Below are 12,950 nucleotides of genomic sequence, written 5' to 3'. Positions count from 1 at the left end.
CAGTGGGTGTGAAGGGGGTGTGACTCAGGCTTGCCCCTGATTGGCTCAGCCTGAGCCAATCAGAGGCTGATCTCAGTCACACCCATTCATGAATTCATGAATGGGTGTGACTAAGACTTGCCTCTGATTGGCTCAGCGCTGAGCCAATCAGGGGCAAGCCTGAGTCACACCCCCTTCATACCCACTGCAGGACGGCCGCGGGGATCTCCGGCTGCCGGGAGCAGGTAAGTACATACATTTTTTTTATTTTTTCACTTTTCAGGATGCATTGCAGGGAAGGGGTTATATATTTAACCCCTTCCCGACAATTCATCCCACACTCGCCCGCAGCGCTTGCATTCAATGGAGCCGGCTGTATTGCCGGCTCCATTGAATGCAATGCGCTGGACAGCTCCGGCCCGTTTCTAATGAAACGCGGCTAGGAGCAGATTTTCGGGCGATTTTTCGGCGCCGGTCACGCGATTTGCGCATGCGCATCCGTCATGCGATGCGCAAATCGCGTGAAAAACGCCCGTGTGACTAAGGCCTTAAGCTGTTTTTCCTTAGGGCTCAGTCACACGGGCGTTTATTGCCGCGATTTGCGCATGCGCATGCGTCCGGCGATTTTTTAAACCATTGCTTTGCAATGGTATCGGACACATGAGCGCTTTTTATGCGCTCGTCCGATAAATTAGAGAACAGAAATCGCAGATCGCACTTATCTGCGATCTGCGATTCCTGTTCTCTTCTCTATATGCGCTCAATGGGGCCGGCGGCAGCAGCGCCGACCCCATTGAGAACATATAGAAGACAAATCATTCTTCTCTGCCACAGCTGGAACAGCTGTGGCAGAGAAGAACGATGTTTGCCCATTGAATTCAATGGAGCGGCAATACAGCCGCTCCATTGAAAGCAATGGGCTGCCGGCGTGCGCGGGGTTAATTGTCGGGAAGGGGTTAAATATATAACCCCTTCCCTGCAATGCATCCTGAAAAGTGAAAAAATAAAAAAAAAAGGATGTACTCACCTGCTCCCGGCAGCCTGAGATCCCCGCGGCCGTCCTGCAGTGGGTGTGAAGGGGGTGTGACTCAGGCTTGCCCCTGATTGGCTCAGCCTGAGCCAATTAGAGGCTGATCTCAGTCACACCCATTCATGAATTCATGAATGGGTGTGACTGAGACTTGCTTCTGATTGGCTCAGCGCTGAGCCAATCAGGGGCAAGCCTGAGTCACACCCCCTTCACACCCACTGTAGGCCGGCAGCCGGGATCTCCAGTTGCCGGGAGTAGGTAAGTACATACATTTTTTTTATTTTTTCACTTTTCAGGATGCATTGCAGGGAAGGGGTTATATATTTAACCCCTTCCCGACAATTCATCCCACACTCGCCCGCAGCGCTTGCATTCAATGGAGCCGCTGTATTGCCGTCTCCATTGAATGCAATGCGCTGGACAGCTCCGGCCCGTTTCTAATGAAACGCGGCTAGGAGCAGATTTTCGGCCGATTTTTGGGCCGATTTTTCGGCGCCGGTCACGCGATTTGCGCATGCGCATCCGTCATGCGATGCGCAAATCGTGTGAAAAAACGCCCGTGTGACTAAGGCCTTAGTACCATTTACTTTTCCAGCCTTTTGTTAATCCTGTCTCAACTTTTTTGAGATGTGTTGCTGTCATCAATTTCTAAATGAGTTATTTTTTTTTTAATGAAATGGAAATATGTCTCACCTTCAGCCTCTGATATGTGTTCTATTGTGAATAAAATATGATTATATGAGATTTCCAAATCATTGCATTCTTTTTTTCTTAACATTTATTTACATTTTACACAGCGTCCCAACTTTATTTGGAATAGGGGTTGTACATAAGAATCATCTAAACATTGAAAATATATTATCATATTTGTGTGCTTTGTTCTTTTCGGTAAACCATTGGTTTGATTGAAATGAGATTTCTAACTGCATATGCAATTGGTATACTTATCTATTAAAAACACAAAAGTACCTCAGCAAGGCTGCGCAGTTTGTAGCCATCGTCTTGAATAGATTTATACTTTTTACTTAATCTTTCATTTTTGTCTTCAAGATTGATCAGAGATTCTTTTTTGTTGTCTTTCCGTGAAAATAATGCCTGTTCAGCCCATGAATTCATAATCTGCTGCATTGTTAATATATTGTCTTTAGATTTCTGTAATCTTCTCTCCAAATCATATACTACAGACTTCAACTGAACAATGTAATCCCAGCAGTCTCCACTGTTCCATGTGTAACGTTCCTCTGCATCTCTAAGCTGTTCATCAATGGTTGACAGGTCATCCTTAATCAAGGGGTATTCTACTTCTAGCACGGTCTTCTTCACTGAATTATACCAATGGACCACAAGCTCTAAGCTGCCAATATACTTTAAGAACAGGAAAAGAAATATTAAATATGGTGATCAGATTTTCTCTAACCATCAAGGAAATAAAAGGCCCTCTAGACAGTGATAATTTGTAGTTGTAATTTGATTTTAAAACCAAGAAACTTCTCTTTGAAAAAGGCTGCAATCAAAGCTGAATGTAGATCACTGGTAACAGTATCTTAGGCCTCCTGCACACGGGCGGATTTGCATTGCGAAATCAGGAGTAGAATTCCGCCTCCAGATTTTGCAACAAATCCAGCCTGTAGCATACTATGGCAAAACGCGATTTCCTGCCCATGGGCTAAAATGGGTTGCGATTTTCCGCTCGCGGGGGAGTAATCACAGCATGCTGTGATTTTGTGCGGGCTACACACGGCTGGCTTCCATCGAAGTCAATGGAAGTTGTCCATCCCGCGGCCATTCTGCAATCATCATTGCAGAGAGGTACGCTGGGGTCACCGGCCAGGCACGGGTCGAACTCACATGCAGGGTTCAACCCGCCTGTGTGCAGGCGGCCATAATGGGCTGTTACCATCAGATCGCTGTCTGTCAGTGGTTTGTATGAGACAACAAGGAACACATAGATAATATCTTCCCTTTTAACCGGTGCCCTCATGGTAAAAATAAATAAATAAATACAGTATAATATAAAAAAAATTAGACAAAGGCAAAAATAAAAAAAATTACAAATGTCTTATTCTCAGAAAAGTGCACACCTCTCTGATCCCTACGCAACAATTTTAGACACCCTGCATGACACAAGACACTTTTTGCATGAGCACCTAAAGCTTATGCATTAATACATTTCTGTCAGGCAGGATGTATGTTACGCCAAATATAAAATGATTACCCCCAGCAGCAATAATAGTTTGTTCTACCCTGACTCTATCTGCTTTTGTGCCGTTTCTTTAAAAAATTTCTGTATGGGGATAATTAACATCCACATACAGAGGTTGCAGCTAAAGCTTAGGAAGGAAAATATATTTAAAATTAGGGCTGAAACACACAGGACAAGATGCACAGAAAGAATCCTGTAGACCACTGAATGGCTGTGATTGGTTCATCAAGTGCTGGCTCTGATTGGCTGAGCGCCCCTGGCTCAGAGCAGCAAGAGACCACCGATCAATCTATTCTGGTTCAGGCCCTTTAAGTGAACTAACTACCTTAAAATATAGCATAGGAAAATGAGGAAAGACAGCATTTACAGCGCTACAGAGAAGGGGACAGCGGCAGAAGTTGCGGCTGAGCCCCGGCAGCTGTCAATGGCTTTTCAGGGAAGGGCTGAAAGAATTATACTCACCTGCCGGGGCTCAGCCGCAGCTTCTGGCGCTGTCCTCGGCTCTGTAGTACTGAGTTATCAGCAGCCAGGGATTTAAAATCCCCGCCTGCTGGTACCTCTGATTGTGATTGGCTGAGCAGTTCAGCCAAACACAATCAGAGCTACCAGCAGGTGGGGATTTTAAATCCTGCATGCTGCTAGCTGAGAACTATAGAGCCGGGGACAGCGGCAGAAGTTGCCGCTGAGCCCCGGCAGCCGTCAATGGCTTTTCAGGGAAGGGCTTCATAAGCCCTTCCTTGAAAAGCCTTTTAATATAGTGTGGAAAAAAAAGAAAAAACTATACTCACCTGCCGAGGTTCAGCCGCCACTTCTGGCGCTGTCCCCAGCTTTGTAGTACTGAGCTATCAGCAGCTGGGGATTTAAAATCCCCACCTGCTGGTAGCTCTGATTGTGATTGGCTGAGCGGTTCGCCAATCACAATCAGAGCTACCAGCAGGCGGGGATTTTAAATCCCTACATGCTGCTAGCTGAGAACTATAGAGCCGGGGACAGCTCTGCAAAGTACGGACATGTGCACACACCACAGGGAATGCATTGCTGTAAATACAAGCGTGCTTTTGAGCATGCGTATGCACGCACAAAAACACTCTCGTGTGAACGCACCCTTAGATTGTAGCATTTCAAAAGGTGAAACTTTGCTCTGGACACAAAGGCTCAAAGGGTTAATAAACTGAAAGCCCACAAGAAATAGGGCATGTAGCAGCCAAGGTTGCTTTTCACACCACTGTGCTCTAAAATGTGAAGGCTGAATTAAAAGCTTCCGATTATAATAACACATCCAGTCATTCATGCTGGTAGTCAGTACTAGAGACATTCTAAGTATCAAAAGTGTCAGAGTAAGTTTTTACACTTTTTAATAATATTTTTTCAGCTTTAAAATGAAAAGACAAAACTAAAATCTCACAATGACTCTAAAACGTTAATTGATGGATTCGCTATACTGTGTCAGACATACTATGTAAAATGGTTTACCTTTTTTCCTTTCCTTCCCTTCTTCCTTGATGCATGAGTTATATAAGTAATCCCTTAAGTTACAATGGCCTCAGGATACATATATTTTCAACATACAATCATCTTTTCCCAGGCCATTGTAACTTGGAACTAGATTCAACATAATATAGTACAATGTTACAGACAGTCCACATTTGTGGCACATGCACTTTTCTGGAAAATCCAGCCAATCAGCAAATTTAACTAGCAAAACACCTTTGTTGCTGAGCTACATGCACCGATCAGCTGTCTAGTAGTGCCTCTATATTACAGCGCGGTACTACATGTCTTGTATGAATATTTACTTGTCCCAGGATGAGCTGCAATGCTGATGGAAAGTTGAAGTTAAAGTCCATTCATACAGGAGGAGTGGAGCGACGCCCGTGTCTGCTGGGAATAGCAGGAGGGCAGCAAACACGGGTAGCCGGCCTAACAAGAAAGCTACATCCACAAAAGATCCGTAATTAGTTGTACAAGATGTTTTGAACAACCTCACTGCTGAGTTCCTTCAAAATCTGTGTGCAAGTATACCCAGAAGAACTGAAGCTGTTTTGAAGGCAAAGAATGGTCACACCACACATAGGTTTGATTTACATTTCTATTTCATCTATTCAGTTTGCAATGTGTTATTTGACAAAAAAAGCAAACTATTAACACTTCTATTTTTTAAAACATTCTTACTTTTCAGCATTTTTTCCACACCTACCTAAAACATTTGCCCAATACTGTGCGTAAGGACTTGCTTTACTGTATTAGTTATCTACAAAATACTGCTAATTACTTTTGATTGACTTTTTGGAGACTTTGGAACCAATTACTCGTTTTTCATAGAGTTCCGGTTTCAACATACAATATTTTTTGGTTGTCACAGAACCAATTAATAATGTATGTTGAGGGACTGCTGTAACATTATACCGTTTGTCTTAAAACCATGCTTGGTTTTAAGTTGCATCATCTTGAGAAAATATTGTTATATCTGTTATTATGGCCAGTGCTATAAAACAGTTTGTAAACATTTTCTTGACATACCTTGTGAAGGATTTCCTTCTTTTCAAAGATTCTTAAAGCAGCCTTGGGTAGGTCGGCGTGATTCAGTACTTGAAGATATTTCACCTCTCGTAATACCGCTACCAACTGTAGACATAATTGGGTGAGTAAATAGCAAATTTAGTCTTTAAAATTCTCAAAAGATATTAGTAAGGTAAGTTTCTACACAGATCCTATTGGATAGCTGGGAGAATATATGAGAATCTATTTATCTAACCATCTCTGGGATTGAGGGTGAACCTTGAGACGTACTTGTAAGTTTGATTTATTTTATTTTGGTAATAAAAAAAAGAGTTATGTACCTTGGGGTCAAAGTTCACACTGAGAAGACCATCATCATGGTTACGTTTTATGAGAGGTTGGTCTAGATTGAAATTGCAAATTTCATCCACTCCAGCCGTCCACTGGTCATATGCTTTGTCCTCATGCTGGTCTAGCAAAGTAATCATCTCCATATATTTCTGATAAGTGGAAGAAGCTTCTGGACTCTCCATGCTTCTAAGAAAAGTCAGATATAAGAAGAATGGAGTTTTCTTGAAAATAATGCTGATTTCATCAGAAATATGTCTATATTTAGGGTGCCTGTTAACGAGCGTGATTTCGCCAGCGGTAAACCGCCGGTGAATCATGCCGTGTGAAGCTTTCCATAGCATTGCTATGGAAAGCGCCGGCCCCTGTCCACGAGCAGAGAATCATTGAGATTCTCTGCTCGCGGCGGTCAATTCGCAGCATGCTGCGACTTGCCCCGATTCTCCACGGTCAGCCTATCTATCAGATAGGGCTGATAGGCGGAGATTTGGTGGCGGCTCCGGCGGAGGAGCTTCGCCGCTGGATACTGCAAGGCTTGTGGACAGGGGGGCCTTACATGTATACAGCATGCCAAATGGACATAATTCCATGTAGTAATACAGTAGCTTACTCATGCTGGATGAATCTGAAATTGGACCACATCGTCTGTATTCTGTCCTTCAGTTCCTTTGTCCATTTCAAGATTCCAGAAAGGACTGGCATATTTTTATGGACTACAAAGCTTTCCAACTGTGAAATACAATGTACATGGGTATCAGTACAGTAGCTTGAAGTACATGGTAAAAAATATTTTACATGGCTTTGCTACCGACCTGTTTAATATGCTCATCATATAGCAGCTTGCATTTATCCAGTTCGTCACTATACATCTGGAGAAGTGTGAAATAGTTTGGGCTGAATATATCCAATATGGGTTGTCGTTCAAGAAAATAACCAGAAATGGCCAGTAGCTATAATAAAAAAATATTTTAAAAAACTACAATGAAGAATCATGTAGCTACATTTTCAGAAACACAAACCAAAATTCATATAAAACTACTGTTCTGATAGTTCATGGAAACTGAATTGGAAGGAAAGAACAACATCTTCTATAAGCTGGCTTTCTTCTTGCTTTATTTTTTTCTGATTGATTTAAATCACTAATTATCTGAGCATTGGGGGACCCATATTTTCAGGAAATTGCCCAAAGTAGATTCATTTTGTCTAAACATATGCATGAAATTACCTTGAATGCGGACTCTAAGCCAGAACAGTCCTTAAAGGAAAGACAAATCATTGTTGCAATTTGAGTCTCGAGGTCTAAAACTTTGCATTTGAATTCTGTGTAATAATTTTCAAACTCCTATTATAAGGAAAAAAAGGGGATAATTATACCATATAAGATCAATTTAAAGGGCTACTTCAGGAAAACGTTTTATTGTTTCCCCAGCGTACAACTGGCAATCAATACGGTGCATATTGAGGCAGGTAATATACTTACCAATTGCTTCAATGCTGAGATATCAGCGCGGCTTTCCCGTCATTCCATGTGACCTCCACTGTGACTAGCCGAGTACTACAGCGTCTGCTATGTGGACTACAAGTCACTTCCTCTGATCACTACTATGAGAGCTGCACAATCAGTCTTATAGAAATGAATAGAGACAGTGGGGGACATTTATGAAGCCTTTAATATGAGTTTCTGATGTAAAAAGCAATTAATGTTTGCACAAGTGGGGATTTCCACTTTTTGCGCCGACATCGCCGACTTTTTGTGACTTTTTGCGCCATCGCCACTTTTGTTAAAAAAAAGTCGTTGGGATTTGTCTGACGGGAGCATGACCACCCAAACTGAGAGATTTATGTATAATTTAGTGGCGTAAATTATGCCAGAAATGTACATCAGGTTGGACCTATCGTATATATCTGTATAGACGTATGGAAGTGTTGAGATGTGCCTAACACATATATAAGGTGCATCATGCATCAGGGGAAATTAAACTAAGACCAGGGTTGGAAATGCCAGGCTTAGTAAATTTTCCCCAGTGACTTCCAGTTTGCTGAAGAATTAGGCTGAGCCCAGCGGAGCCCATGTGGGATAACAGAGAACCAGAGCAGAACAGGTCTGACATCAATTAGCAATCCGTAAGTATGTCATCTGCTCCAATATACACTGTATACCAATTGTACCTTGCGGAAATGCTCAAACATTTCCCTGGAGTGGCTGTCAAACATAGATAGTATACATGCAGTAAGAATTATTCTTTTAAGAGAAGACGGCGGTTTCATACTTCACTGACAGCATAATGCAGAACTTTATGACATATTAAACAAAATAATGCCCATGGGACTAGCATTGTATCGAACATTTACATAATATAAAACACTGTAGCAGCAGTTCACCTCACAGTTTATGATAACATGAGCACCATTAACTCCTAAAATATGAGAATTATGAATAGATTAAGCCCTTGAGTTTTTCTCTTCTTTCAAGTCAAAAGGGTTGTCTGGGGAAATAAACTTACCTGGGTCCAGTCTTGGCCCAGTGGTATTGGCCCCTCCACATACAGCCCAGTTCCAACATTGGATGATATGGTATAGAGCTTTCTACACCTTCCTAGGGTTGGTGATTAGTTCATTACAATGACTACGCAAGATCCGTTCTTTTTGTCTGCATTGGCCGTGACAAAGTAGGGAGCTGGCTTAGTTACTGAAATGAACCAGTCAGCCCCCTGCAAGCATATCACTGACCCCAAGAGGGAGAGGAAGCTAAATGCCAGGTGACCTGTGTCAGAACTAGGTCCGAAGTGGAGATACCAGTACCGCTGGACCTGAACTGCACTTGGGTAAGTTTATTTTCCTGGAAAATCCCTATAAATTCAATTAAACTTGGTTCAGCTATCTCTTAGAATAAGCAATATGGCCATTATTAGTTCCCCCATATAGATTATCAATGGGAAAAATACCTCTTGTGTGATTGCAGATCTACCATTAGGGAGTTAGAGAACGCTGGGTGAGAACCCCTGAGGACGTTGTAATGGCAGTCAGCAAATAACTAGTTGGACAGAACACTACTGTGCTTACACTGGAGCGGCAGCCTTGGGAAACTAATAAACTCATCTCTACCTTTAACTAGAGATGAGCGAGCGTACTCGGATAAGCACTACTCGCTCGAGTAATTGGCTTTATCCGAGTACCGCTGTGCTCGGGGCTAAAGATTCGGGTGCCGGCACGGAGCAGGGAGCTGCAGGGGAGAGCGGGGAGGAACGGAGGTAAGATCTTTCTCTCCCTCTCTCCCGCCCGCTCTCCCCTGCTCCCCGCTGCGACTCACCTGTCAGCCGCAGCGGCACCCGAATCTTTAGCCCCGAGCACAGCGATACTCGGATAAAGCCAATTACTCGAGCGAGTAGTGCTTATCCGAGTACGCTCGCTCATCTCTACCTTTAACGTTAACAGAGATTATTATAAGCCGTAACCCTTTTATGACCAAGAATCATTAATGCTGTCCAGGTGACATTCTGCAGTTCTGGTAATTCCACTTTTCAAAAAATCTTTTGTTTTTTTTAGTTTTCCAGCGACCGTTCTGCACAAGGATTTGTTTATTTGCAGTAAAAATTTCATTTTTCATTGGTACCATTTAAAATACCTTATAATAAATTAGAAAACCGCAGGGAGTCCCCTTGTCACTGAACCCTGTGACAGTCCTGTCACACTGTTCAGTGATGAGGGGACTCCCCACGGGGATATTTTATGCGCAGCACAAACCTTCCCGGGGCACGGAGGTCCTATCTTTTTCAGGTGCGAGTATTTTACGCCTCTAAAAGATGGACCTGTGAACACTACATAGGGAATCAATGGTTCTACCAGACACGCTATATTTTTGCACACATAGGTGTGTGCAAAAAACGCCCTAATGCAATATGATGTTATTGCACTATATTGCATTTTAACAGTCTTCCTATTAAAACCGTGCCACAGGTATGTCTAATAGACAAACAATTATGGCATCTCTGGGGGCTTTCCAAAGGCTTCAGCCTACCATGACACCCAGACGGCACCCCTGTGATGTTACGCAAAGTAGCTGTTTGGGACATTACAATGCTGCTGCCAGAATTGACAGTGGTATATAAAGGGTTAAAATTCACGATCTGAGTTATCTCACAATGTGGCAATTTCGGGCCCCTGACGGCTGTCAAAGACAGCCAATACCTAACGTGTGGAGTAGGCTCGGCTTCCAAGCATATGCTGTGGACATCTATATACATCCTACCTGCACGGGACATATGCAGTTAGGGCATATATAACCATATGCCTGTTGGGAAGGGGTTAGAGCAGTTGTGCCATGAAAGAAAGTTATCCCCTATCCACCAATCACAAGGGGCCCCAGCATGTTCTGAAGTGAAAGCAGTGGCATCTTCATATGTGCATTGCTGCTCCATGTATTCCCATGGGACCGTTGGAGATAGCCAAGTTCAAATGCTTGTGTGACTGCTGCTGCCCTCACTTCAGGGCACGGTCACTTGCACAACAACCATCTCAGCTTCTTCTTGGATAGGAGTCTCAAGTGCACAGAATGGGGTGTGGGACAAACGAGGGAAGCATACTTTATTAATTTATTTTTAACATTTTCCTGCCCATGCGATTTTTTCGCTCTCAGAAAAGCCCTTTAATGGCAGGAGCTTTTTCTTTTGTCTCCAAGAAATATTTAGATTGTTTTCAGTACATGTAAATATGTGTTAATATTCCTTACAAAATCATTTCATACAAGTTCTCAGATTTTAAGCAACATTTTGTTCCAGAAAACACGAGGTTGACATTAAGATACTTCATAAGGCAGCGATCTATTTAACGAAAACAATACCATGTTTGTATAATCTGTTGGATCCTGGGTGTATTCCTTGAAAACATTGCATCTTTCATCAAAATCTTCCTGAAGATGTACGACCTGTTCAGTCAAGACGTTGCCTTTACTTCCTCCAAACTCTAGCTTTTCTAGCTTTTGAAATTCTATTATTGTTTTCAGTATATCCTATGACAAACATTATCCACATAGTTACGTAGGAACACTCGATAGCTTTGTTTCTTGCATAATGTTAAACTGTTGTTTTGTTTCATTATTTTTGTATTACTACTATTATTTGGGTAGCTCAATGATTAGCACTGCGGCCCCACAACTAGGTCTTGGTCCTTGGTACAAAACAGACTAAGTTAACATATAAAGGTATGCCTTTCCTATGTTTGCATGGGTTTCCCACAATACACCAAAAACATCATGGTAGAGCAAATTCCTATGAAAAAACATCTCAGTGCCAGTGAGACTGGGCAAATTAAAGGGCCACTCTGGTGAAAACACATTTTTCCATATATGGCCCCCCACCTGATTGCCTGTCACAGGCTGAACATCTCCCCTGTGTATTGCAGGCACTTCCTTACAGTTCAGCTTCCTGTCTGATGCTTATCAGGCACAATCTTGATGGTGAGATTTTTTATTTTCACATCCATCCCATGATCCATCAGCACAGCATTAGACAGACGCTATACTATTTCTGCCTGTCTGCTGGATGGGCCGTTTAATTATGAAGAACTTCTATATTCTTCTAAGAAAGCAACAGACCATACGTATACAGTCAGGGGGATAAGCTGTGATCTCCTCTATTACAACTGTGTGACAGGAGCTGTACGATCATCATCAGTAACTGTGATAGGAGAGTCTGTGTCCCCCTTTAAGCACCCTGTGGTAGGGTCCATGTAATAGGATCGCATAGGCTGAGAAACTGACTAGAAACTAAACACATAAACCCAAGTAAATTTGAGCTTGTCACAATGAGATCACACGGTCACCCGAGGCCAGGAGTTTCAGATAGAAAGGAATAATTTACCAAGGTAACACTAGCTCACTTATGTATATACCGGGGGACAGCTACATAATGAATACAATTTCACCAGAGTAGCCCTTTAAGATGTAACCACTACTTAGGAAAAGAATGGGAGTCTCTAATCTGATGCAGTTCTAGAAAACAAATGATAGATAAATATAATTAATAAGATTTTCTGTATAAAAGTGAAAAACACGGTTATGTCAAATATTTTTGGAGAAGGTATTATCAGTTTACTTTATTTATACTGCCAGTAGAAAAATTAGACAGAACAGATTCAAGCATTATTAATCTGAGGAACATATGTGCAACAGAAAATGTGCAGTGGGGCACTTAAATATATTTTAAGGTTCAAAGCCTTAAACTATATATACCTACATATCCAATTAAATATAATTGCTGTGGTCAATGAGTGTGTCCAATGAAACTAATTACACTAATAATTATAATGAGTAGAAGGAAATTATTTAAAATAGAACGTAAATCCTACATAAGCGGAGAAAGCAGTGTTTTTCTTTTTATAAAAAATGTTGTACAGATCCGCTCATTTGCAAATCTATAGCACATAAATATAAGTATTTATAGTGCTTGTATATGAAAAGGATAAGTTAAAAGAACTAAATACCTCAATCTTCATTAAACGCTCAAGAAATCTGTCGTATCTAGCAAACACCAGTTGAGAGCGAAAATCCCAAGGCTTAAATTCATTACTGTCTCGGTAAAATGACCCAAGATTGTTTCTGTGACTTTGAAATGAATGCTTGAAGGTCCTAAGGACATGCACTGCAATTTGTACATGCTCTAATGCTTCCTCCGTTTCCTCTTTGAAAAGATCTTCCGGTGAAAGATACAATTTTGCCTAGAATTTAATAAGCGACAATCAGGCTTCATGTTAGAAACTGAACCAAAAAAATGAAGAATAATAGTAATACTATAAATCAGATTCTAGCTTCAACTAAAGAAAAAAATAGCTGCGGGAAAACTGATCAAAACATTGTCCGTTTGTGTCCGAATATAAAACTGTGATGAAGAATTA

The 12,950-nt window shown here is 41.8% G+C and overlaps 1 protein-coding gene across 1 annotated transcript in view; it reads right to left on the bottom strand.

Moving 5' to 3' along the window:
- The window catches only part of DNAH11 (dynein axonemal heavy chain 11), a 270,457-nt gene that overhangs the window by 213,189 nt on the left and 44,318 nt on the right, over positions 1 to 12,950 (bottom strand). The window contains exons 9-16 of the mRNA XM_066584695.1: positions 12,540 to 12,773; positions 10,900 to 11,067; positions 7,285 to 7,401; positions 6,872 to 7,009; positions 6,670 to 6,788; positions 6,053 to 6,248; positions 5,733 to 5,837; positions 1,979 to 2,374 (exon numbers count right to left, since the gene is read on the bottom strand). Coding sequence (XP_066440792.1) covers positions 1,979 to 2,374; positions 5,733 to 5,837; positions 6,053 to 6,248; positions 6,670 to 6,788; positions 6,872 to 7,009; positions 7,285 to 7,401; positions 10,900 to 11,067; positions 12,540 to 12,773 — 1,473 coding nt within the window. The remainder of the gene's footprint in view (positions 1 to 1,978; positions 2,375 to 5,732; positions 5,838 to 6,052; positions 6,249 to 6,669; positions 6,789 to 6,871; positions 7,010 to 7,284; positions 7,402 to 10,899; positions 11,068 to 12,539; positions 12,774 to 12,950) is intronic.

Source organism: Eleutherodactylus coqui, chromosome 12 (assembly GCF_035609145.1).
Source record: "Eleutherodactylus coqui strain aEleCoq1 chromosome 12, aEleCoq1.hap1, whole genome shotgun sequence".
In the NCBI taxonomy this organism is placed as follows: domain Eukaryota; kingdom Metazoa; phylum Chordata; class Amphibia; order Anura; family Eleutherodactylidae; genus Eleutherodactylus; species Eleutherodactylus coqui.
This window is presented reverse-complemented; position numbering and strand designations above follow the sequence as displayed.